This window comes from Aquarana catesbeiana, linkage group LG03, assembly GCF_042186555.1.
Source record: "Aquarana catesbeiana isolate 2022-GZ linkage group LG03, ASM4218655v1, whole genome shotgun sequence".
NCBI lineage: Eukaryota > Metazoa > Chordata > Amphibia > Anura > Ranidae > Aquarana > Aquarana catesbeiana.
In genome coordinates this window covers 570,755,669-570,781,915 of record NC_133326.1, presented here as the reverse complement: position 1 = coordinate 570,781,915, position 26,247 = coordinate 570,755,669, and the positions used below count along the sequence as shown (strand labels likewise).

The 26,247-nt window shown below is 41.3% G+C and overlaps 1 protein-coding gene across 5 annotated transcripts in view; it reads right to left on the bottom strand.

Moving 5' to 3' along the window:
- Positions 1-26,247, bottom strand: part of DNM1L (dynamin 1 like) — a 65,011-nt gene that overhangs the window by 24,294 nt on the left and 14,470 nt on the right. For 3 of the 5 annotated variants that reach the window (XM_073621888.1, XM_073621890.1, XM_073621893.1), the window contains exons 2-11: positions 22,511-22,658; positions 19,683-19,715; positions 13,670-13,716; positions 10,975-11,046; positions 8,399-8,485; positions 8,130-8,292; positions 7,409-7,529; positions 6,906-7,037; positions 4,734-4,940; positions 4,487-4,607 (exon numbers count right to left, since the gene is read on the bottom strand). In XM_073621888.1, coding sequence (XP_073477989.1) covers positions 4,487-4,607; positions 4,734-4,940; positions 6,906-7,037; positions 7,409-7,529; positions 8,130-8,292; positions 8,399-8,485; positions 10,975-11,046; positions 13,670-13,716; positions 19,683-19,715; positions 22,511-22,658 — 1,131 coding nt within the window. The remainder of the gene's footprint in view (positions 1-4,486; positions 4,608-4,733; positions 4,941-6,905; positions 7,038-7,408; positions 7,530-8,129; positions 8,293-8,398; positions 8,486-10,974; positions 11,047-13,669; positions 13,717-19,682; positions 19,716-22,510; positions 22,659-26,247) is intronic. The other 2 variants (XM_073621889.1, XM_073621891.1) reach the window with 1 other exon arrangement.

The window sequence follows — 26,247 nt, the reverse complement described above, 5'->3', positions numbered from 1 at the left end:
ACTCAGTGGAGGGAGATTTCTGCAGCATAATTGGCAAGTACAGAATCACAGTATATATAAAATAATATGCAAAGTGGTTGGAGGGAAGCTTCGGAATGACAAATATGTTTTTATCACAAATTATGTGAGCAGACTGCAGTTCCTCTTTAACCACTTACAGACCGCCGCATGCCGACATACGTCCTAAGTTTGAAGAGGAATATCTTTGTTATGGCATCAGCTAACTGCCATAACCTCGGTATCCTCTTCTTCGGCCAGCGGTCTGCTATTCGATAAGAGTGGTCTCTGCAGCGAATTCGCCGCAAGATCAATTTTAATCGGCAGTGGGAGGGGGCCCGCCTTGCTCTGGTGCCCTCCGCCGCTTACCGGAGCTGTCGGCAGCCGCAATCAGATCTTCACCCTTGCTGGGTATGGAGACGAGTGAGGGGGAAGATGCCCACCCATCTCCATAACATTGCAGGGCGGAAGCGACGTCAAAAACGTCACTTCCGCCCATAGCTCTTAAAGGGTAATTTTATTTATTTTTTGTATTTTAGTGTAAATATGAGATCTGAGGTCTTTTTGACCCCAGATCTCATATTTAAGAGGTCTTGTCATGCTTTTTTTCTATTACAAGGGATGTTTACATTCCTTGTAATAGGAATAAAAGTGGTACAATTTTTTTTTTTTTTTTTTACCGTGTAAAAAATAAATAAATTAAAAAAAAAAAAAAAAAAAAAAAAAAAAAAAAAAGGTAAAATAAGAAAAAAAAAAAAATTTTTTTTTTTTTTTTTTTAAAATGCGCCCTGTCCCGCCGAGCTCGCTGGCAGAAGCGAACGCATACGTCAGTAGCACCCGCATATGAAAACTGTGTTCAAACCACACATGTGAGGTATCGCCACTGTAACTCAAAACATGCAACCTGTAGAATTTTTTAAACGTCGCCTATGGAGATTTTTAAGGATAAAAATTTGTCGTCATTCCACGAGCGGGCGCAATTTTAAAGCGTGACACGTTTGGTATTAAATTTACTCAGCGCAACATTATTTTTCACAATATAAAAAAAAAAAAAATATTGGGCTAACTTTACTGTTGTCTTATTTTTTCATTCAAAAAAAGTGAATTTTTTCAAAAAAAGTGCACTTGTACGACCGCTGCGCAAATACAGTGTGACAAAAAGTATTGCAACAATCGCCATTTTATTCTCGAGGGTGTTAGAGAAAAAAAAAAAAAAAAAAAGGTATAACGTTTGGGGGTTCTAAGTAATTTTCTAGCAAAAAAAAAAAAAAAAAAAAAAACAAAAAACGTTTAATTTGTAAACACAGCTCAAAAAGAGGCTCGGTCTTTAAGTGGTTAAGTACCATGTTAAAGTAGAACTAATACTAAATACACCTTCACCTGGTCTTCCTTCCAAGTTTGCGGACTCCGACTTTGACTGCCCAGAGACACAATGACGTTACTCCCGCAGGAACCACCGATCATGGCACAGGGCTCTGAAAAAAAACTGCATGGGCGGCTGTTCCTTCAGAGTGCATGCGCCAGTGATTTCACTGGCTGCATGTCCAGTAAATATCTCCTAAACGGTGCATGTTTAGGAGATATTTACACTACCTATAGGTAAACCTATAATAAGGCTTACCTATAAGTAAAACTTAAAAGATGGAGGTTTACTTCCTCTTTAAGAGTTGTTACTGACCCAAGACTGGAGAAAGCACAGGTAGAATCAACAGGCTGATCCTCTAGTTTCAGAGTGCATTCAGTAGTTTTCAATGCATTATATCAAGAAAGCAGTCTCCCCCAATTTGGAAGTAAAAGCAGTAGACTGCGATTTTTAAGGGGTATGCTCATCAGTTGAGGACTGGAGCAATTGAGAATCAGACTCTCTGCAACTGATTGCTTGGAAGCACAAATTACATGTAAGAGGGCGAGGGGGGAACGCTTGGGACCTCTGCGATAAGAGTAAGCATATAACTGGGCAATTTTGGCCATAAAGTCTTGCGTGACCATGGTAAAGACCTCAAGCGGGAGAACCAAGCCACACCCAATGGAGCTGAAGAGGACTCCTTTAACAGAACAGACTGTTAAAGCAGATGGCAACATGATTCCAGGCTGCAGACGTCAGGACAGTCAGTAGCACACTGCAAGCAGTCCCAGAGTCGTTAAGTAAGCAGAGGGCACCTAGTACAGCAGGAGCGTGTCTAGAATCCAAGGTGGTGGGGAAGGATATCTACAATAAACACTATCCTTACTGACCTGAATGCTAATACATGAATCAATGGAAACAGGATTTGAATACCACATTGGAATTATCGGATTGGCAAGATATTGCCTATGCTTTATCAAAAATATCAATCAATACAACATTAATTGAAGCAAATTATAAAAAAAACACTTCTACGTTGGTATTTGGTCCCGACCAGAGTCGCAAAGATGCACCCGTCTGCGTCGCCAACCTGCTTCAGGCATTGTGGTCAGATGGGTACAATGTTTCATGTTTGGTGGCAGTGCCCTGTGGTCACTAGATTTTGGATTTGTATATTTAACCTAGTATATTCTGTGACGGGGGTTAATATACGTAGATCCCCGGAACCAGCGCTTCATCGACAAAACTAATCACATATATGTTTTTGGCAGCTAGAATAACTATTGCTAAACACTGGAAACAGTCGATGGTTCCCCTTGATTACGTGAAGAATAAACTTAACTGGATCATGGTTAATGACAAACTTACCTGTGTCCTTCGCAATTCTACCAAGAAATTTGATGCAACATGGGACCCATGGATACGTTATCTACACCTTAAAGCGCTTCTGGCTGACCCTCTTCTTTCTTTCCTCTCCCTTTTTTCTTCCTCTCGATTTGTTTCCTTATCACTTTCTCTTTTTTTTTTCCCTTAAAAATTATGTTGATCTGGTTATTGTTGCTAACTATAAGATGCTCTGACAGAACATGTATCTCTAATGCTGACATGATACTAGTAGAAATGTATACAGGGGTTCCCTTTTTCCTTTCCCCCCTACCTTTCCCAACCCCCCCCCCCTTTTTTTCCCCTCTGTTCCTTATAACATACATCCTTCTCCCTGTGCAAGTCATTCCTAATGCTATAAAGTAGCTTGATGGGACAACCTACTACCAGTCCCTAATTGATTAGAGATGTATTTTTTGACTCTACAGTGAATGACTTAACAAAAAACAAAAAAAAAAAAAAAAAAGTAAAAATGTTATTATGTTATATGGCTATGTTAAGTGGCACTCCCACTAAACGCATTGTACATTGAGTTTGCTGTTTCTTATACATAGGTTCTATGTTTATGATTATTTGAAAGAGTAGCACTACCTGAGGGTGCGGGATTTTCACTTCTTTTTTTGTCACTTGTGCTTTATACAACATTGCTACTTCAATAAACATATTGAAATATAGAATCCAAGGTGGTAAAGCAACATACAGGCTCGAGGTAAGAGGCAAGGCCTCAGTTACTCTCATAGCTTGTCGCACATGGAAGTCTGATGTCAGGTGGTAACCAAAATCACTGTAGGTGGGCAGCAGGAATGAATTGATGAGCGAAGTTCCAAGTGTTCGTTCCAAGCAGGGGCAACAGCTAGGAGATGAAAGGAAAGAGCTAAAGAAAAGGCATCCATCTTCCAAAGACAGACACCTACAAAAAAAAAAAAAAAAAAAAAAAAAACAGGCACGCTGGAAGTGGAAGGGGTCATGCTGGGCTGGCCTACGGTTTTGTGTTCGCCAGTGTTCCTGAAGGTGACCATATAACCCAAAGATTAAGACTTTGTGTCCCTCAACAGACAAGTTAAAAAAAATCATTAAACTGATTTTTTAAAAGAACCAGTTTGAAGTACCTGAATCTAAGTTACTTGAGTTATCAGCCTCTGGCAATCCTATATATCAGAATTCAGATTGGGAGAGGAAGGGACACAGCACTAGGAGCCAGTCAGGCTCTGCTGCAGTATACATGTTCCCTACAACAGTTAACATGTTCCCTGACAAGGGAACATGTTAACAGGAGGAAAGAGCAGAGTGACAAAGATGAGCTAATCAATTTGCTGCTTGTTCTTTACTGTCTAAACACAGGTTGTGGCAGGGAGAAGATCTCAAAGTGTAAAGAAACACTTGGGCCTCGCTCACATCATCTGTAGTGACTTCCTTTGCTGCACCAGATCAATGCAGGTCATTACAAGGGCACATAGAAAACCACTAACTCATTCAGAACACAAGGTTGTGTACATGTGCATTGCAATAAAATGCAACCTGTCTGCATTTTAACTGAACGCACACAAGTGCATGTAAATGCAACCAAAAGTACATATAAATTTTTTTTAGTATATTGACCCTTTCAGGCACCTGTCACTTCACAGCAGAATACCTGAAAATGCATGGAAACATGCATAAAAAGTAACGCGCATGGAGATTTCATTGCAGTATTTTTTTATTTTTTTTGCAGCGTGGTGTGAAAAGACACTTAGAGGAATGTGGATATTCCAGAAAACATACCGTTGCATTTCGGATAGCTGTAAGTATGTCAATAGTGGTCAGTCCACCCAACGGATCAACAGACTCCAGCGTCCTCCCAAACGTTTCATGGAAGATGTAGCAAATTCGTGCTCCACCACACCTGTCAAATTAAAGTCACGGAACAGATCAAATTCTGGAACATTGTGCTGACTAGCTGCTGAGGTAGAGAGGAGGTATTAAAAAGGCACAAGAGATGTCAGCTTTCAGAGCAATGGTGAGTACTCACAGTTCTGATGTCTCTATGTATTTTGCTGTGCCTTCAATCGTGTTACAATATTCTGTGGCAAACTTTGTGATGAGCTGCAGCAGGGTTGAGCTCTTGTCTTCCACCGGCTCACCGTAGCTGTTGAGCAGTGACTGATACTGAGCGGCCAAAACATTGATCCTGGTTTTTAACTCCGGCAAACAGTCTCTGATGTGGTGCATCAGTAGCCTGCAGACAAACACAATACAGATGAAATAAAAAAAAAAAAAAAAACCCAAACAAACAAAAGACTTGGTGGAAGGGTAGCAGAACTGTTGCTTAATAGCACTGTGGTTTTGATTACTAACATTGGTATAGAATTTGTATGCCATCTGATTGGGTGCTCAATTTTCCTCTCAAAATTTATACACATACAGGTACAAACAAACACTAAATAAATGACAATTTTGCTAAAGCACCATGACAAAGAAATATCTTTTTCTACCATAAAGTACAGTTTTCACTTTTTTGTATGTAGTAGTCAGTGAGCACCTACTATCTTTCAGCTACTTCCTGTCTGCTCTGGACTGCCTGACAGGGAAAACGGTGAACCAACCATGCCTGCACAACATGGTCAGATTGACCATTTTTAGTGGTGCAGGTGACAACACAAGAGTACAACGTGGAGACAACGTGGAGACAATTGTCACCCCTCCTAGTATTTTATTGAAAGTACTTTAATAGAATTAAGCAAAGTGAAATTGACATGTGAAAAAAAAACGTGTCCCCGTAGTAAAACAAAAAAGTGCCACCTAGGTCATTACAGAACATAATCGTGACTAAACAGCTGCCGGAATGATCCATGACGATGGGTAACATGCAATCCAACACAACTGGAAGTGTTGGATCACAGTGATAACCAGAGTTGTCCAAGAGAGTTAAGATTTAACACCTACTGGAAAGGCAAGAATAAACCTGTTTTGTTTTACAGGGTGGCTTTGTTTAAAGTGTATGTTACCCTAAATATTTCATTTCTTTCTATGTGTATATAACAAATAAAGTATATTTTGTGTTTAATGCATTCCTTCCCTCAGAAATACTTGAACGGGCCAGTCCCCCTTTTTCCTTCTGCAAAATTCACCATGAAAAGCATTGAAGCTGATCAATGCTTCTGTGGTCAGTTTGCGTCTCTCTGCTTGCAGCTCGGAGTTGCAAATGGCTGTATGCAATCATGGCATGCATGAAATTACCATAGTCTGTTCAGCTGCCACGTCCCACCATGCCATTTACATTGATGATTTAGCCAATCAGTCTGCTCTTGTAGCTGCAGCCTGTCAGACTGGTGTGCAGGAGGCACAGCCTTCTGAAATGCAGCAAACATACTCCCTATGTTTTTTTTTATAGCAATAGTAAATATGGTGCCTGCATAACTGGAGGTTTATAGGAAAGGGTCTGGAAACTTGTGCCTACATAACCACTTAATTATTACTATGGTGACCAGGTCACTTTAAAGCTTAGATGAGTCTTAACCTACTGAGTTTATGTTTACTTTAAAAGACTTGCACCTGTATTTGGCAGTGCTGTGTGTTTGACTGTAAGGGCAGCATTAGACTAAGTTATTTGGAGCAGGGATTAATGTTTATGTAAAATTCTAGTGATAAAGCCTCAGAGTTATGTAAATGTGTAAAATTTAAAACAGGCTTTGGACTCCAGGCAAGCTCCATTTTTCAATGTAATCACCCTTCCCCATTCCTTAAACACTTCGTAAAAGTGCAAAAAAAAGAACCTGCGGGGGGGTAAAAATAGTTGAATATACTAACCTTTCCCCAACTTCTGTGGTGTGGGGGATGACTACATTCTCCTGCTAACAAGATCACTAAAAATGCAGAATAGCCCAAATCTTGCTGCAGAACAGTGTAGGAGTGTCTTTTTGAGAGATCTGAGCTACTCAACATTCTTCATGATCTGGCCAGAAGGATGACATCACCCTCGGCTAGGCACCACAGGAGGAAGCGGGAGAAAGGCAAGTTTATTATGTAACCTTTTCCCTTCAAATTATTAGCATTTTCTTTTAACATCTTAGGGGGGAGGTGGGGGATACTTTGTATAAGCAGACCTCATCACTGAGGTGCAAGGTCCACTGTAACAAAATATGCAATTATCCACCTCATCACAACCCTCAGGCCTACATTAGGGCTCCCTGCAGGGTGTTACCTGTTCAGGGTACGTGCCAGGTACTTGGTTCCATTCCTATTGGCCAGAGACGGATACTTCTTCTGAAGAAAAGCATATTCATCCCGGATGGAGTCTGCGACAATCTTTTTATTGTTAATGTCCAGCTGACTCCTGAAACAGCAAATACAGTAGTTTCCATGAAATATAGAGCCTATGAAGTGCCAGGAGTATACCTGGACACAGAACAAGCCATGTTAAAACCAAGAATTATTCCATAGTCCAAATAAAAAAAATGCAATTGATAAAATACATTGTCTGAAACAAAAGTTGTGCTTTGCCCACACAAGGTAAACATTCAGTTTATTAAAGAGTAGAGTCCTTATCCTTGTGTAAGCTTCTAATTGGCTTTTGGACCAGTTTATAGGAAGCAAGAGAAAGAGGAGTATGTGCAGCAAGGAAGGACTTGGTTTACATTAAGCACTTGAATTATATTTTACCAGAATGACCATATATAGATTTTTATTAAAGCACACAATCCCTACCTATTGACAACTCCAATGATGCCCAGTTTAACCGGTATGACCCTCCCCAGGAGGACATCCATAGCGTCTGTCCCAGCATCCATGAGGTCCAGTTTGGTTATCACGGCGAGCGTTCTCCTGCCTGTCAAAACAAAAGTAACCAGGAAAACTGCTGAAGCCCTGAATCTCTGTAGAATAAGCTGCCTTACAAACACTCCCACTGCCTGTGGTGCCCTTAAAGAGAACCTGTGAAAAGTGAGTAGTTCTCCGATGTTAGAAGCTATTCCTACTTCTGAGCTGCATGCCTGTTCTGAGGCAGTGATGCTGAACCTTTTCAGGTGCATTATGAAAATTATGGATTTTACATACATTTATATCAAATCCCCCCCCCCCCCCCCAACACCACCACCCTCAAATCATCTCCATCTCTATGGCCAAGTGCTGTTCCCATTCACAGAAGCATAGTTGCATGGCTTCACCCAAAAAAAGGCAGGTCATAGCAGTACAATGCAGGTTCTGCATTACCATTTAGAGGGTGTGGAAAGGGCTTTATCAATTTTTTATATAACACTATGGTTACAAGCGTGAAACCTCCAGTAACAGGGCTAAACAGAGACACTGGTCAGATCATTATTAAACATTGTTTATTGATCCATCCATCAGGCTGGCATAAAAAGCAAAGTAGATGCTGCTCTATTCAGGGAATGCATTTACACCTTGAAAGCAAAGATCTGAAGCTCACCGTCTGGATCGCACTCTCGGGCTATTTTCAGAGCTTCAGATGTTGCCATATCCGTGTTGGCAGCAGTGACTGCTAGAATGATGGAATTAGGGTTGCTGATGTACCGAAAAATTAGCTCTCTGATCTGTACTTCAATGTCCTTGGGCTGGTCACCCACTGGTACCTAAAAAAAGGGAAGAGATTCATATTAAAATTTAACAAGTATAAAGGTCATTAGGTCTATTTTATCAACCTATTCCGTTAAATAGGTAGTACTGAGCCACTCGTACCTTGGTCAACCCTGGTAAATCCACTAGCGTAAGGTTGACGACATGAGGAGAGAAGATCTTCAGATGGATGGGTTCTGAGCTAATACCCTAAACGAATGATAGATGGAAAATTGCATCGATAAAAGATTTTGGTTGACATGCAACTCAAAATGCTGCCAACAGAAAATGATCATATGACATTATAGTATGCAGAAAACATCAAACCATACACAAAACGTACATGCATGCATTTTTATAAATGCCATCAAACTCTTATTTTGGCTAGAAATCAATGACTTATCGTTTGGGTGAAAATGTCTTCCATGGCACACAATCCAACGTTAAAAAAATAAATTAAAGTGATCTGTAAAGTGGTCCGGATCCTCCTCATCTCGGGTCCCTCTTCTGTGCTCCTGGCCTCTCCCTCCTGTTGAGTGCCCCCAAAGCAAGCAGCTTGCTGTGGGTCACCGAGCCGAGTCACAGCTCCCAGTGTCCTTTCAGACACGGAGCCACTACACGGCTCCGCCCCCTTTCTCTTCTGATTGGCTGCCTGACAGCAGTGGGAGCCAATCGCATCAAGCTGCTGTCTTAGCTAATGAGGAGGGGAGTCCCGGGCAGCTAAGACACTCATGCAACTTCACTGCATGAAGAAAAAAAAAACAAAAAAAACCTCTTCTGCCTTTACAACTCCTTTAAATAAAAAGCACAATTTCTAGTACCGCATTTTGCAGTTAGGACTCTTTAAATCACATTTTAGAGCAGGTAATGACAAAGTGCTAACATCTGCGAGAAACATGTCTACCTCTGTCTCCCGTTCCATCTGTTAATCACTTGTCATATGAAGCTTCAATAAAAAGGATTATGGGAAGTGCAGCCGTCCGGAATAATTTGCTTTATCACATCTCAAGGCAGTTGTTGCCCGCTCAATACCGCCTACTCATTTTTCAAAATCTCCATTAACACCATTTTAGTTTGCCATCACATGACCCTCTGTAACTCTTCCTCTTAGAATTGAAGACTGGTGATCCAGTGTTCATGCACGGCTGCAATCTTATGTAGCTTGTGGGGATACTATCGCTGGACAGCCCATGGGAAATCTGCATATCACAGGGAAGTGAGGTGGGCACCTAACAAAAGGACCCAATATTCTGCAGTCCAGAAGATGGATTCTGGACCCAGCACGTCACTGCAAAATTTAGGCAAGTATTTTGACCTTTTAGATTTTTTATTTTATTTTTAAAATAGTGAAGCGAACACATTGATTTTAGCTGAACATTTCCCTGAGTTCTGAGAAATTCTCAGCACAAAAAAAAAATGAATAGGATGCTGATGATTTTCGGAAATCAGCGTCTTCATATCGCTTTGTTGCTGTTCTTAACATTTATTCTAGAGACAACAATATTTGTAATTGATCCATATTACTATGCGATGTCTCGTTGAAGGGAATGGGATATACCCTTTTTATATCTAGATATGTCTTTGATAAACACACATGTATATCTTTTGATTGTTTTCCAATAAATAGAAAAGTTAAATAGCGAACACAAACAAAAAAAAACAAAAAAAACTAAAAGCTAAAGCTAAGGGGGTAAAGACCTTGAAAAATGTAAAAAGCTAGCAGAAGCCGAAATTGGGCCATCAGCTATAAGGATTGTTTGCCACAAAGACTTTCACAATGAAAGCTGAAAGTAACAGTCACAGGCTGTAAAAGATTGATCATTACGACATATATGACGTGCGCCATAGCTTAGTGAATTTAACCTAATGAGGTCTATGTCAGAGGGATAAAAATGCCTCTGCATTCTCACAGTAAACCGCCAATTCAAGTCTGCCTTAGACTGGAGAAAAGGAGTTTTATTCTCTTGGCAGCAATCATCCCTGCCAAGAGAGTTCTAAAACAAACTCTGGCCCTGAGTGAGAAAAAAAAAAAGCCATTTTCTGAACAAAGTCGATTCCTTCAACAGCTAACAGGCTAAAGACCGTTTTATACGTTTCCGGTTTCATCTTCCTCATATAACAGAAAATAAAGAGTCTTGCTTCAGCTGGTGAAAAAGGAAGTAAATTAGCTCGGCATGCAATGACAGCACAAAGGCGAGTTTTGAACATATGCCTATAGAATCACAGCAGTTTAGTGATCTGGCTGCTTTGTAACAACAATGATCTTAGGGCTAGTTTACACTTGCATCAAAACAAGGCTTCAGACACGCTTTGTTAATGCTCTCTGAACACCAGTCAAAGCCCCTGTCACTAAATAAAATGGTTAGCTTACAGTCCTGTTTACACCGTGCCTTTGCTTGGTGCTTCAATGAGCTTTTGGTGGATCGGCTTTGGTGAGGCTTCTTGGGGCTTCAAGCAAGCTTTGCCATAGATTTCTATGGAGGCTTTGAAGCGCCACTAAAGTGACATGGGGTATAACTTTTGAAGCAAAACAAAAGCAAGGTGTAAACAGTACTGTAAGCTAACCATTTTATTTAGTGACAGAAGCTTTGACTAGTGTTCAGAGAGCTTTAACAAAGCCTGTCCGAAGCCATGTTTTGAAGCAAGTGTAAAACTAGCAGTTAATTTGTGTTGAAGCCGAAGTGTAAATGAGCCCTTACTTTGTTATTTCCAGAAATTCTTTCAGTTTCATTCTCGATCTCTTGCCGGATTTCATCAAAGTCTGTGTATATCTGAAATGAGAGTGGACATTAATTCCACATTACAGATAAAGTTCAAAGTACATAGCACAGAACATAAAAAAGCGATGATAGAAGAAGCAAATAACCAGTCTCTGAAGAGTTATACGAAATGTTTATTTAGGAAGAGGCCGCTACTATGGTATATCTTAAAGATAAACTGTAGGCAAAACTTATTTTAGATAGAGGGAGGGTTATAACCCGTCAGGTTTATTTTTGCCATCTTTATCCCATTGAGGAGATTTACCTTCACTTCCTGTCCGATAGCCAAAACATGAAGTACAATCCCTGCAAATTAAGAGAATCTCTTGGGGCCCTCAGGTCACCAGAACCTCATTGGAAGATTTCCCCTCTATTACTTTACTGGGGACAACCCAAAATTTGTGATTTTCTTTTGCTTTCTCGGATAATAAGCAAGACACAGAGAGGGTAAATCTCCCTAACAGGGACACAGACAGCAATAAAAACTGACAGGTGTTCTAATCCCTCAAAATATAATAAAGTAATATCCCTGCGCCAACCAAATATGTACTATAAATACTGCTGCAAACACTGAAGGAAATGTCAGAACCCAAATAGAATATAAAATCAAGATAGTGCTGCGCTGTAAATTAAATAATGTGAAAATATGCAGAATAAAGTACAAAGGTGCTCAGTAGTAAATGCACTAAGAGATGATGGGACATCCACATATCACGCTGCACAGAAGACAAGAAGTCACTTACCACCAGCATTTCATTGCAGAGAGTGGCCACCAGCACTTTATTCTTGTTTACCGATATTATAGTCACCATACATCCTGCACTTTACTTTTTAAAGACTTTCCACGGACACAATCAGTTTATTCATTTTTTTCACTTACAAAAAGGATTTCCTTTTGCCTATATTTATACGGATATTTTTTAATCACGATATTTTAACACTGTTTTTATCTAAGGAGGAATAAGAATAACATGTGATACTTTTATTACATTTATTCTTTCAAGGATATCCTTTATACCACAAGAATTGTCTCTTCTTAGTGCATTTACTACTGAGCACCTTTGCACTTTATTCTGCATTTTTGCACATTATTTCATTTACAGCGCAGCACTATCTTGATTTTATGTTCTAATCCCTCGCCACTCTATACAAAACTAAAAAAAAAAAAAAAAAAAAAAAGGGAGGACAGAAAGAGATCTGTGCTTCCTGCGAATCAGGAACACAGATCTCTCTGTTCGTGCAGCGAGTCCATCCCCCACACAGAGAACACATTTGACCCCTTGATCGCTCTTAATGTTAACCCCTTCCCTGCCAGTGTCATTTATACTGCAACAGTGCTTTTTTTTTTTTAGCACTGATCACTGTATTGGTGTCACTGGTCCACAATAAGTGTCACTTTGTGTCTAAATTGTTCACCGCAATGTCGCAGTCCTGCTAAAAATCGATCACCGCCATTACTAGTAAAAAGTAGAAAAAAAAAAAAAGCCTTAAATCTATCCTTTAGTTTGTAGACGCTATAACTTTTGCGCAGACCAAACAATATATGCCAATTGTGATTTTTTAAAATCAAAAAAATACATATTGGCCTAAACCAATGAAGAAGTTTGATTTTTTACATTTTTTTATTGGGTATGTTTTATAGCAGAAAGTAAATGTTTTTTTTTTTTTTTTAAATTGTTGCTCTTTTTTGTTTATAGTGTAAAAAATAAAAAAAAATGCAGGAGGTGATCAAATACTACAAAAAGAAAGCTCTATTTAGGGGGGGGGGGGGCATCTTTTGTTTGGGTACAGCGCCGTAGCCCCATGCAATTGTCAGTTAAAGTAACGCAGTGCCATATCGCAAAAAATGGCCTGGTCAGTAAAGGGGTAAAACCTTCTGGGGCTGAAGTGCTTAAGTTGCCTAGGTGACCAAGCTAATAAAGCAAGACGCTACAGTAAATAAGGATATATTCCTCCAAAAAAGGATATATATATACACACACACACACACACACACACACACACACACACCCCCCCCAACTCAGAGAAACAGGTGTTTGCGTTTCAAATATCAGCAGAGTATTTTTGAAACAGTGGCCATGAAGAGAAAAACTGTCCCTTAAGAAAGAAATCTGCAATTGAAAAAGGAAAGCTTAATTTATTTGTTTACTGTTCTGGGTATAGTAAAAAGAAACTATCCTGCAAATGTAGTGCTTCTCATAAAGATTCATCATAGCTATACGACTATGTAACAATACCAGATTTCACCAGCAGGGGATGCTGCAGGAGAAATTAGGTGACTCCTGATCCTTGTAGACCCTGCAGCTGCACTACTGACATTTTTTCTGTGAGAAGTACCTTGTGAGACAATTTAAACTTCAAATCTTTTTGTAATTAGTCTTTGCAGATTTACTATTTTTCTTTACTGTTTTGCTTGCCAGTCATGTCACCCATAATTTACACCACCCTACATTAAAATGTACTGATGAAAGATTAGCAGGTGTATTTCCGAGGTGAACAAATGACTTTAGAATGAAAGACGCCAAAAGGTGCTTTTAAAGCTAAATTGGACCTAAGCTTTCTCTTCTCCCTTCACTGCCTGAGCTGTAACACAGATTTAAATGGACACCCCCCCCCCCCCCCCCAATCAGCATACCTTGTTCTTTGTATGTAGGAATTTACCCCATTCTTCAGCATCCACTCCTGGAACAAAAACAAATGTAGTGAACAAAAAACAGTCCATTGCATCCTCACATATAGTTAGTGTGATGGTCTTTTCAAATTAGCGATGGGTTACTGCAAACTTAAATCAAAAAAGATGTCATAAGTTACATTAAATGGTATGAACTGCTGCAAAGCCCCTCTATATAGTGCAATTCTAAAGCTAGCCTACGACGGTCTACATGTTGGAGCATATATAGGGATATATGAAGGGCACGTATGCCTGCAGGGAGCCCATTCTTCCTTAAGCCCCCCGTTCACACAGCTGCGACTTGTCATGCGATTTAACAGTTCCAAATCGCATGACAAGTCGCACCCCATTGCCGGCAATGGAACTGTTCAAATTGCTACGACTTATGTCGCAGTGACTTTGAAAAAGGTTCCTGCACTACTTTTTGCCAATTTCATTGCGGCCTGGATAGACTTCTGTTGTATGAAGTTGCAATTAAATCAGCAGTGCAAATTGCACTGATGTGCAGCTTTGAAATCTTGCTGAAGTAGCGCAATTTCAGAGCCGCACCTGTGTGAACGAGGGCTAAAGGTGCAGGAATACACTAGAAGACCAGCACAGCTCAATGGCAGCTGAGGCGTCCACCGTGTCCCCATGCCAAATCTAGCTGGCTAAACAAAAACAGAATCTGCCCCAATATACAACTAGCTTTTAAAGCTGAGTTCCAGCTTTTTTTTTTTTTAAAGTCAGCAGCTACAAACACTGCAGCTGCTGACTTTTAAAAAGGACACTTACCTGTCCAGGGATCCTGCAATGTCCACCCCCCAAGGCCGATCTGTCCATCGGATCAGGTGCAGGCGCCACCATACCAACCAAGGGAAACCTGCAGTAGAGCCTTCAGGTTTCACTATGCGTTTCCTACTGCGCATGCGCGAGTCGCTTCCTGAATGACCCCCTCATCTTCTGGGACACACAGGGTTTTTGCCACCCCCCAACTTTGTGAGAACGAGTCCTCAGGGTGCCGCTGAACACAAGGGCTCATTCACAAGTGCAACAGGCACTGCTGCTCCTCTGAAAAGCAATCTGAGTGTGTTTGACAGGTAGTGAGGAGGAAATAGGTTGCCTCCTCAGGTAGTGAGGAGGAAATAGGTTGCCTCCTCAGGTAGTGGAGGAGGAAATAGGTTGCCTCCTCACCACCCACCGCAATTAGAGGTTTAAATCAGGTGTTATGAGGTGACACTGCCCAGTGATCTTTGACTTCTCCCATGTTGTTCAGGTAGATCTCCACCTCATTACGATTGCCTACCTCTGCTATATGCTAAATCTCTGGATATTCCTGTCTGTGGTGACAGTGGATATTACAGACATTTATTAGAAGACATATTTGTACAGGTAAACGTTTAATATTTTACAATATAAAGATCTGGTCTGCTGGCACTTGATTGTGGTCCAGCGAGCTGGAAAATCTATTTTGCAGGGTGAGGCTGAGTGTCCTTGTTGCGTACCAGTGACAGTGTGGTTTAAGTTTGACTAGCCATTTGCCACAAGTTGGTGAAGGTGGCTGGGGTCTGTCACAAACGCATGTCCTCAGATGGAGACTTTAGGATTTTGTGTTACAGATCCGAAAGCAGTGCATTTTTACACACCTGTGTGAATGCCTCCATTGAAAACAATGCAGCTGCATTCAGATCCATAAACAATTGTAAATGTTTGCAGGGAATTACCCCAACAACTGGGTGGCCTGACCTAGGCAGTGGAATATTTCAGTGAGCAGAAATAAGCGTAAAGCATTTTCACCTTAATCCATTTCAAATAGATTACCCCTTAAAAAGTCCAAACTAAATTTTTACATCCATTTCTTGTATTTGCAACCTAGCTGCATCCCAAAGACCCTGCCGGAGGATCCTCCCTACCACAGACCCGACTAATTGTTTCATTCTACATTTAACTGGACAATCTAGATGCACTCTGCAAGCCAAGAAAAGCAACCACCAAGAACTGAAATAAATGTTGTGTAATCATGGTCATTAAACCTGGATTTCACATTAGCAAGAGAAAAAAAAAAAGTGACTCAGGCTGCATGCTTCTTAACAACCTTACCATTCCTCTATGCAGATTAACAGGGAAACATACAGAAACAGGAGGCCCAACACCTCCATCAGAGGCAAACAAGTAGTACGTGACTTTTTAGCACGGAAACATTGTATGAGTCATACGGTGTCCATACAACAAGCCTGAAGCATTTTCCCTTTCTAATAAGCCAAGTCACGGGCAGACTAGGCATCAACTGTGTACACCGACAGCTAGAGAGGTCTGTGTATTCCCACAGCCGTCACTGACATCCAGCACTAGACAGCTGCCAACACACTGCTTGCCTTCCATAAATGGGAAGACAGCAATAGAAGTTGGATGATGGGCAGTTCGTTCACCAACCTTTCCCATTTCTTAAAATCAGACAGCATTATCAGCCACGTTACAACTAAAAGAATAAGAGTCTAAAAACAATGGTTAGTGAAGCACAATTAATATATGGGAAAAAGAGTTCATTCCACATAAAACAAGAACTCCAATGTCCAAAAAAGTGGAAGGCACGATCCCTTGTGAAGGAAAGCGAGATAAAATCTTCCAGTGATATATTTGTGACAAGATCCTCCACCACAAAAGCCAAAATGCGCTTACCAGATCAGAGGGACCTCTGTACTACAGAAGTTCATATGCATGTTTATCCACACAGGGATGATGGTATGTTCCAGCACAACTTGAGAGGTCCCCGATCCGGCAGGATGGAACTCCAATCCGGCAATGAAATTCAGCAATATTAGCCTCAATATTAGAAACAAGTGCTAAACCAGCACAAAACGTAAAAATGCCAACAATTGGTGACAGCAAGACTCGCGTCCGTGAGAGAGATGGCAGCGGCTGACATCTGTGCAAAAGCTCCTCTCCCATAGGGGAGGAGATTTTGTACGGACATCACCCGCTGCCATCTCTCTATGCTTGATCCACTGATCTTGCTGTCACCAATTGTTGGCATTTTTACTATTTGCGCTGGTTTAGCGCTTGTTTCTTATGCCTTTTACTTTTTAATAAAAGTACGGAATACACTTAGAGCGTGTTCTTTTTTTGTATACTTGCCTGGGACGGCTGTATCACCACATTACCTATCACTGCCGGTTTGGAGGCTAATATTGCTGAATTTCATTGCCGGATTGGAGTTCCATCCTGCCAGATCGGGGACCTCTCAAGTTGCGCTGGAACATGCCATCATCCCTGTGTGGATAAACGTGCATATGACCTTCTATGGTACAGAGGTCCACCTGATCTGGTGGAGGATCTTGTCACAAATATATCACCGGAAGATTTTATCTTACTTTCCCTTACGAGGGATCTTGCCCTCCATCTTTTTGAACATTGGAGTTCTTGTTTTATGTGGAATGGACTCTTTTTCCCTTATATTAATTGCGCTGCACTAACCATAGTTGCCGGACATAGCGGGGCATGGCTAGGATGTCACACGTCATAATTGCAGCCTCACAGTGCCCATAATCGCAGCCTCGCTGTAATCAGTGCCTGGATTACAGTCTGCGGCCGTGAGAAAAGTCCCGCCCTCCTCCTAGATCAGCTCGTGTGATAGACAGAACACTGCGTCTATCACACGAGCTGATCTAGGAGGAGGGCGGGACTTTGCTCACAGCACGGCCAAAGTTTTAACACTCAGCTCGGAGACACACAGCAGGAGATGCTCGCAGACTGTGTATGACATATAGTGGAGGAGGAGGAGGGAGCGGAGCACTACAGCCACAGCTTGGCCCAAAGCGGCCCCAGGGCAGGCAGCCTACCGATCAAGAACATTTTGATCGATCAAAAAAATTAACGATTAATCGAGGAATTAATCATTAATTTCCGCAGCCGTATTTTTTTTTTTTAAATCTACTTCACATGTGTCAAACACAAGGCCTGTGGGCCAAATCTGGCCTGCCAGGCTGTTTCATGTGGCTCATGTTCGCACCTCTCCTGCAGGTGAGAAACACCTCGTCTCCACCCCCACCTTGTCTCAGCAGTTGGCAGCAGAGAGGGCGATAGAACTCCTCCGCCAGATCCTGCAATTCTCTGTGCAGCCGCAGAGTGACTGGTCTCTGCTCCCCTGACCCAGCAGTCGGCAGCCTCGGGGACAACAAAATATCTCCTACAGATCCTGTGCCTCTCTGTGTAGCTGCAGTACCACCTTGTTTCCACCTCCCCTGGTCTCAGCATTCAGCAGACTGAATGTATGAATGCAGAGCTAGGGAAGTCCCAGGCTCCTAGGTTTCAAACAATGCCTAAGGGAGACCTGGGAGAACTTCCCGCACACAGCCAGGCACTAACTACTCTACAGTCCTTACTTCTGACCCCAGCACTCTGCAAACCTTTACCTTTTTAACTACTTTGCTAGATTAGCTACAAAGAAAGAAAGAAAAAAAAAAATGTATATATGTATGTATGTATGTATGTATGTATGTATGTATGTATGTATGTATGTATGTATGTATGTATGTATATATATATATATATATATATATATATATATATATATATATATATATATATATATATATATATATATATATATATATATATATATAACACACACACACACACACACACACAAGTTCATTATGATTTTTAACAGTCCCGGCTTTACTTCCACCTTTCAGGTAACCATTTTCGTATAGGACTCTGGTGCCTTGGGTAGCATCTTACAGGTCAGAAGCCTAAATGGGGTCCCAGTAAAAGGTCAAAAGAATGGTAAATCATTTAATATGTCTATACAGGAGAAAAAAAAAAAGGCAAAGAGACCTTTAGAAGTGTCTGTGCTGTTGGGTGTGTGACCTTTCCTGCTTTTTCGTCTGTTCCTAATACATGCGCCTTCCCACTGTTTTTAATAAAACTGCATGTTGCCGGAAGGTACATTACGAACACATGTCAATGCGCATGGCTAAAATTTAATGGCAACACGTGTTTAGTGCAGACAAGTGTGAATACAGTGTCAGTTTCCTAAGCCAATTGTTTGGCTCAGTTCCTACCAACAGTTCCCTAGATATCCACACAGCTAAACTAAACTGCTGAGAAACCAATTGTCGCTCCTACGCATACGTGAGGTTACTGGCAGAACACATCCTGCTGGGACCTGAGAACAGGCTGAGCAAACACTAATAAATATACTTGAAAATAGCAGTATTCTGGAAGAACAAAAAGAACATTAGAGTAAAATTGTGACAGAATTGTTTTAAATAACTGAAAGAGCAGAACTAAAACATGAAGATGACTCATTAAAACAAACAGGAACAAGCAAGCCAATGCACAATATAAACCTGCAGCCAATGTGATAAACAATGATTTGCAAATAAAGATTACATTATACAACCCAAGAACAGGAATCGTAAGAAAATAATAATAAAAAAAAAAAAAAATTAAAAACACTATAAAAACATCAGCACCTCCATCCAATGCAGTTTTTTTTTTTAAATTTTGGGTGAAGTTTGGCAGGATCTGGTCACCTTTCAGGTCTTAAGCAGCAGTAAAAAAACAGATCTCCCCAACCACTCAAAAGATGCGTAGACAGGTCTGGGTTTTTCCATATATTACTAATGAGTATCCACTAGGGGACACCCCATAATAGTATAGATGTGTGACCATTTAGGGCCCCCAATAGGCACACTGAGAAATCAGGCCAGTAGCATAGCGCCACTGCTCTACCTGCCAAGGATATCCCAGGGGTGGAGGGAAACCTTCACTGCAGTCTAGACCCAACAGAACATCAAACCCTACCAAGCTCCACCAACTAATTATTTGCACTGGTGAGGTGGAAACTGTGCCCATTGCAGCTGAGAAGGGACTACAAGTGCCAGCAGGTCAATGAGCAGAAAGACAGACAACCAGTGATCTAGAAAGAAGTCTGCAGGGGAAGTGAAAGCTCATGCGAGTAGAGGAGGAAAGGAATGGTGTGCAAACAGGAGACCTTTGAGTCTTGGATTTTTCCAGGCGTCCATTTCTGGGGTTGATAAAGGGAGAAAGAAGTAGAGGGAAAAAAAGGCAGAGAGAATTAGTGGCAAGACAAGTTCCTGTCCTATAAAAGGTAATTCATCACAGAGGCAGCCATTTGGTGTCCTAAATCAATATTTATAAAGAGAAGTGTTCCTCGTTTAGGTGAAGGTGTTTTCAGTTGGGGGATCCATGATATATATTTATACACACGTTACCCCCTCCGAGTTCACGTTAACATTCCAACCTAGTAAGGTCATTCAATTAGAACACTTACAAAGCACCAAATCTTGCAAGCTAAAGCACAACTCCAGGCCAAAATGAAAGTAACCAAAATGTTAATCTTGTCAGGAATTCTTACAAAATGAAAACACATGTTTAGGTACAACTAGCATAGATAGCTGAACATGTCGCCCTAGCAGCATGCTGTAATCCCTGCACAGCAGCACTTAGAGTGGGAGAGGAAGGGGCCACGCCTGAACTAGTCTGGCTTTAACATATTGCACAGTGCGATTTGTTGGGACTGCAGGAAGGAAGGGCACAGGGGTGACCTCATCAGTGTGGTACTGCCCATTCACAGGCAGAGGTGGGTCCAGGGCAAGGCTACATTGCTTAAAGCGGTAGTAAAGTCTTGTGAAAAAAAAAAAAAGTCTTCTCCTGCAAGGCAATATCCTAAATGTGTAGTATGCAATGTATACTAGCACATTATGAGAAACTTACTTTGAAATTAAGCCCTCCAGCAGCGCTGCAGACGTTTCCATCTTCACCAGGTCTTCCTTCCAGGTTTGGAGACTCTGGCCATCTGACCGGATGAGCCGGGATGAGGTTACTCCCACGCATGCGCATGGGAGACACAGTCACGGCACACAGCCCTGAAGGAAAGGCACAGGTATGCCGTTCCTTTAGCGCGGGTGACGTCACCAGCTGCTGCTCGCCTAAATATCTTTATTATAAGCTTACCTGTAGGTAAAAATCACAAATGGGAATTTACTAACACTTTAAAGTGAACCTAAATGCCTAAAAAAAAAAAAAAAAAAAATGAATGCACAATTTCATGGGCAACCATACCAATAAAAAGCTATTAAAAAAAAAAAAGTTTCTTGTTCATTTGCTTATAGGCAGATTTTTTTTCCTTTGTTTTAAATATCAAAAAAAAAAAAAAAAAAGAAGAGTGCCAGGTTCACTCTTAAGGGACCAGTGAGTCCCATTTCGGTGCCAAAAGGCAAATTAGAAAATGCACTGCCACTTAACCATAAGCCTACACGGGGCTCCCACTGTAATTTTTTTCCTTTTCAGCTGCATTAGCTACCAATCTCCTGGGATATGTATGATACTGAAGCAAAAATCTTTCCCTTGGCCCGCAGAAGAACAATATGCTCCCTCTTACCAGAGGATTTAAATCATCTACTGGCAGTTCTTTCAAGATTCCCAAACTGACCACAAAACAGCACTTACTGGAAGAGGAAGTTATGTTTTCTTCACAGCAGTGACCTCCGACCATCATGCAGCAAAATAACATGAAAACCCAATCAGGAAGCTGTGATCTTCTTACACTGCTATTCCCATCCTCTAAAACAGATCAGGCTGGGAATGATGGTAGTCTGGAAATACTCCATCTGCTTATATATGTCAATGGAGGCAGAGCACACAGATCTCTGTATAATCATCTATTCACAATGCTTACAAAAGCAATGGCATAAATGAGGTTTCCCCCAAGGATGCGCGGCATAAAACACTAAATACCAAATCAGGTGAGATCACACTTCTGAGAATAAAGATAAAAAAAAAAATTAAAACTAAAACAGTTTAGTTTTAGTATTTAGTAAGAACTTTGTGTCCAGAGTCAATTATACAGGATTTATATAGCTCCAACAATTTGTGCAGTGTTTTACAATATTTAAAAGCAAACTCCACTCACAAAAAGTTAAGCACTAGTCAGTTGAATAATCCATTAGCTACCTGGCTGAGACACCAAAGTTAACAGGAGACGATGTGTCTCCACCCAAGCCCACTCAGCTACTATCACAGCTAAACTCTGCATAATTCACATCATGGAAAATCCATCAAGAATGAGCTCATTATCTGGCTTATGTTGGTTACAGTTAGCCAGAAATGAGAAAATCGAGTGTGGATATGTGGCCACTGGAATCTGAAATTTATGAAGCCAGCATGTCATGCAATTTGAAAACAGCTATGCCGAAGAATACAAAATCTGGGTGGAGTTGTGCTTTATTTACATGATGTTTTAATGTCCGTAAAAGCAGAGTTCCACCCAAAAATGGAACCTCCACTTTAAGTGCTGGTGACCCCGATATGCCACAGCTGGCATGTCTTTTTTTGGGGGGGGGGGGCGCAGGCACCCAGCTTCCACTTCCTCCCTTGGCGCTGGAAGTTCACCTCTCCCCCCTTACTCCTTGCAATCTTCTGGGACACGTCACAGGTCCCAAAAGATTGCCCGGCCATTTACAGCATGCAGTTAGAATGTCGGCGACGCAGAGAGGAGGGGGAGAGGAGCGAGGCTTCTGGCACCTGCACCATGGGAAAGGCAAGTGTCTGATTAAAAGTCGCCAGCTACACTTTTTGTAGCTGACTTTTATGTGTGGAACTCCGCTTTAAGTACTTTCATGAAAGCAATGTAATACAAACCAGGCTGTATGTATGTATGTAAACAGGTCCATCAATGCTTAATGATGGTTCCAAAGCACCTTCTCACCCCATCCATTATATTGAAAAAAAAAAAAAATTAGAAACTACATAACCCAGGATGCAATGTTATTAAAAACACTTATGTGAAATGTTGATTACCATTGTCTTCTCCTGAGGTTTTTCGGCGGTCATCTGGTGACACGTGGACTAGCTGCAGGATTAAGGGTCTTCTGGTCACTATTCCAGTGCCTCGGGGAAGCAGATCCCGACCAACCAAACTCTCCAATACAGAGCTCTTCCCGCTGCTCTGTAGAAGAAATAACAGACAGGATGAAGAAAAATAAGACAGAAGCTAAATACTGCATGTTACAAATACACAGGATCTCATTGCAGTAATATACTGGCATCATGGAACTATAATGGACATATTAAAAAAGGTGTTTTCTAGGTGACTTTGTAGCTTTATCCAAAATCCTGTTAAAGTTTGGGTGCAGAAAACACAATATGCTAAAGACTGAGGCATAAACATGTACATTAATAGCCAAACCCACATGCTAAGATACTATTTGTTTAAGCTTCAGCGTTAACGAACGCCGTTCGTAGGCTGGACTGGGCACAAAATCTTACATTTTAAGTAGCTTGAAGCTCATCTTTTGCAAAAATAAATAATTTATAATGAATATATATCAATCACACACATACATGATAAAGTGCATTAATAAATAATTTTTGTACCATGGAGCCTGCAATGTATCACGCCCACGATCAGTAGATCACAGATGCAATTGTCAAGGTCCTGCAGACACTCCTGACAGCTAGCTAGCCGTCTGTACATCCATACAGCCAGTTACTTAACTGCAGAGGTGTCAGTGAACTACAAGCCTTAGTGGCAGATGGGACCTGTAGTTCATGCATTCACAGATCGCGGTGAATGAATGACACGGCTGTGTGGGCGGAGCCCCGTACAGCCACACTTTTTTTAAATGATAACATTGGGTGCACAGAGAGGATCCCACATCTGCTGTCACAGTGAGGGATCAGGGCAGGGTGTGGAGCTGCTGCATTAGTAACATGTTGCTAAAAGGTGAATTTATCCTTTAATCACACCATACAGGGCCAACAGCAAAATTAAGACCCCTTTCACACCAAGGCGCTTTAAAAACGCCCTAAAACGCCTTAGCCTTATTATAGCGGTTTTTACCGCATTTTAGGGGCGCTAGTGGTAAAATTAACGCAACGTTGCAGGCGTTTTAACAGCGTTTTTCAAGCGTTATTGAAGCATGTGTTATTGATGCTATCTTTCTGCTTGCATGTTTATCATTTGTGAGATCATGTAAAACAAGCAGTGTATTGTTTTACTTCAAATCTTCATTTTTCTGGGATTAATTCTTCATTTTGTTTTTTTGGCACTTTGATGGTCTGTTTAATCATTCTGACCTTCCCACAATTTCAGTCCTGTTGTTGTAGATGCTCTCTTTTCTGCTTGCATGTTTACCTTTTTGTAAGATCATGTGAATTTTCTACAGCTCAGGGCGGATTATAGGCGCTATTCAGGCTTTTTTACAGCGTTTTCAATTCATTTCAATTGAGAGGGGTGTTTTTGAAGCGCTTTTTTCAATGCCCAAAAGCTGCTCCAAAGATGCTGCTTGCAGGACTTTTCTCAACACCCTGCCAGCGCAACGCCTCAGTGTGAAAGGGTCCATTGAGATGCATGGGGAACGTTTTAATAGCGTTATTTTTAGCACTAAAATGCTGCAAAAACCCCTTAGTGTGAAAGGGGTCTGACCCCCCGAGGTGGTCGGCTTCTGTCCCGGAGCTATCAGAGGTGAGGGGGAGGCCATCCATTCGTGGCCACCCCCTCACGATCGCTCCCAGCCAATGACATTCTTCCTCTGCTGCTGTAATGTAAAAAGCGGCAGAGGAAGTGATGTCATCTCTCCTTGAGCCGCTCTTTTCATTAAGGCGCTGAGGAGAGAAAACATCAAGTGCACCAAACACTACACTAACAGTAGAACACTCTAGGCACACATTTCACCCCCATCACCCCCCTGTAACCCCGTCACACAGTGACACCAATAGCAGTGTTTTTTTTGCATTGGTGTCAGTTTGTGACAGTTATAAGTGGTAGGGCAGTTAGTGGTAGCCCCCTTTAGGTCTAGGATACCCACCTAACCAAGGTTAACCCCTTGATCACCCCCCATCGCCAGTGTCACTAAGCGATCATTTTTCTGATGCGAGAGGCTTTTTGGGAGCCTAGCCGCATACGGGCCCCCGAAAACCCAAGCACCGCCTTCACGCTTTCTAAGGGCGTAAATTTTTGATTTCACTCTTCACTGCCTATCACAGTTTCGGAGGCCATGGAATGCCCAGGTGGCACAAACCCCCCCGCCCCCCCAAATGAACCTCACTTTTTGTCACAAAGTTTTGAAATTTGAAAAAAAAAAATTTTTTTTTTCTTGTCTTTCTTCATTTTCAAAAACAAATGAGAGCTGCAAAATACTCACCATGCCTCTCAGCAAATAGCTTGGGGTGTCTACTTTCCAAAATGGGGTCGGGTGGGGGGGGGGGGGGGGGGGGTTGTGCCATCCTGGCATTTTATGGCCTTCAAAACTGTGATAGGCAGTGAGGAGTGAAATCAAAAATGTACGCCCATAGAAATCCTGAAGGCGGAGCTTGGTTTCGAGGCCCCCGTACGCAGCTAGGCTCCCAAAAAGTCCCACACATGTGGTATCCCCGTACTCAGGAGAAGCAGCAGAATGTATTTTGGGGTGTAATTCCACATATGCCCATGGCCTGTGTGAGCAATATATCATTTAGTGACAACTTTTTGTAATTTTTTTTTTTTTTGTCATTATTCAATCACTTGGGACAAAAAAAAAAAAATATTCAATGGGCTCAACATGCATCTCAGCAATTTCCTTGGGGTGTCTACTTTCCAAAATGGGGTCATTGGGGGGGGGGGGGGGGGGGGGGTTGTACTGCCCTGCCATTTTAGCACTTCAAGAAATGACATAGGCAGTCATAAACTAAAAGCTGTGTAAATTCCAGAAAATGTACCCTAGTTTGTAGACACTATAACTTTTGCGCAAACCAATAAATATACGCTTGACATTTTTTTTACCAAAGACATGTGGCCGAATACATTTTGGCCTAAATGTATGACTAAAATTGAGTTTATTGGATTTTTTTTATAACAAAAAGTAGAAAATATCATTTTTTTTCCAAAATTTTCGGTCTTTCCGTTTATAGCGCAAAAAATAAAAATCAGTTCAGATCAGTGTAAAAGTGGGTGGGCTGCCTGTAATCTCGTGAGATTACGGTGCAGCCGAGTTCAAAAAGTGAAACTTAAGTTTAAAAGAACATTTATTACATGTTTTCAGTCACGTGGCACACATATGTATATACACATATACACCCCCTCACATTTTTGTAAATTTATTATATCTTTTCATGTGACAACACTGAAGAAATGACACTTTACTACAAATTAGTGAGTGTACAGCTTGTATAACAGTGTAAATTTGCTGTCCCCTCAAAATAACTCAACACACAGCCACTAATGTCTAAACCGCTGGCAATAAAAGTGAGTACACCCCTAAGTGAAAATGTCCAAACTGGGCACAATTAGCCATTTCCCCTCCACAGTGTCATGTGACTTGTTAGTGTAACAAGATTTTCAGGTGTGAATGGGGACCAGGTGTCTTAAATTTGGTGTTATTGCTTTCACCCTCTCATACTGGTCACTGTAAGTTCAACATGGCACCTCATGGCAAAGAACTCTCTGAGGATCTGAAAAAAAAATTGTAGTTCTACATAAAGATGGCCTAGGCTATAAGAAGATTGCCAAGACCCTGAAACTGAGCTGCAGCACATGACCAAGACCATACATCGGTTTA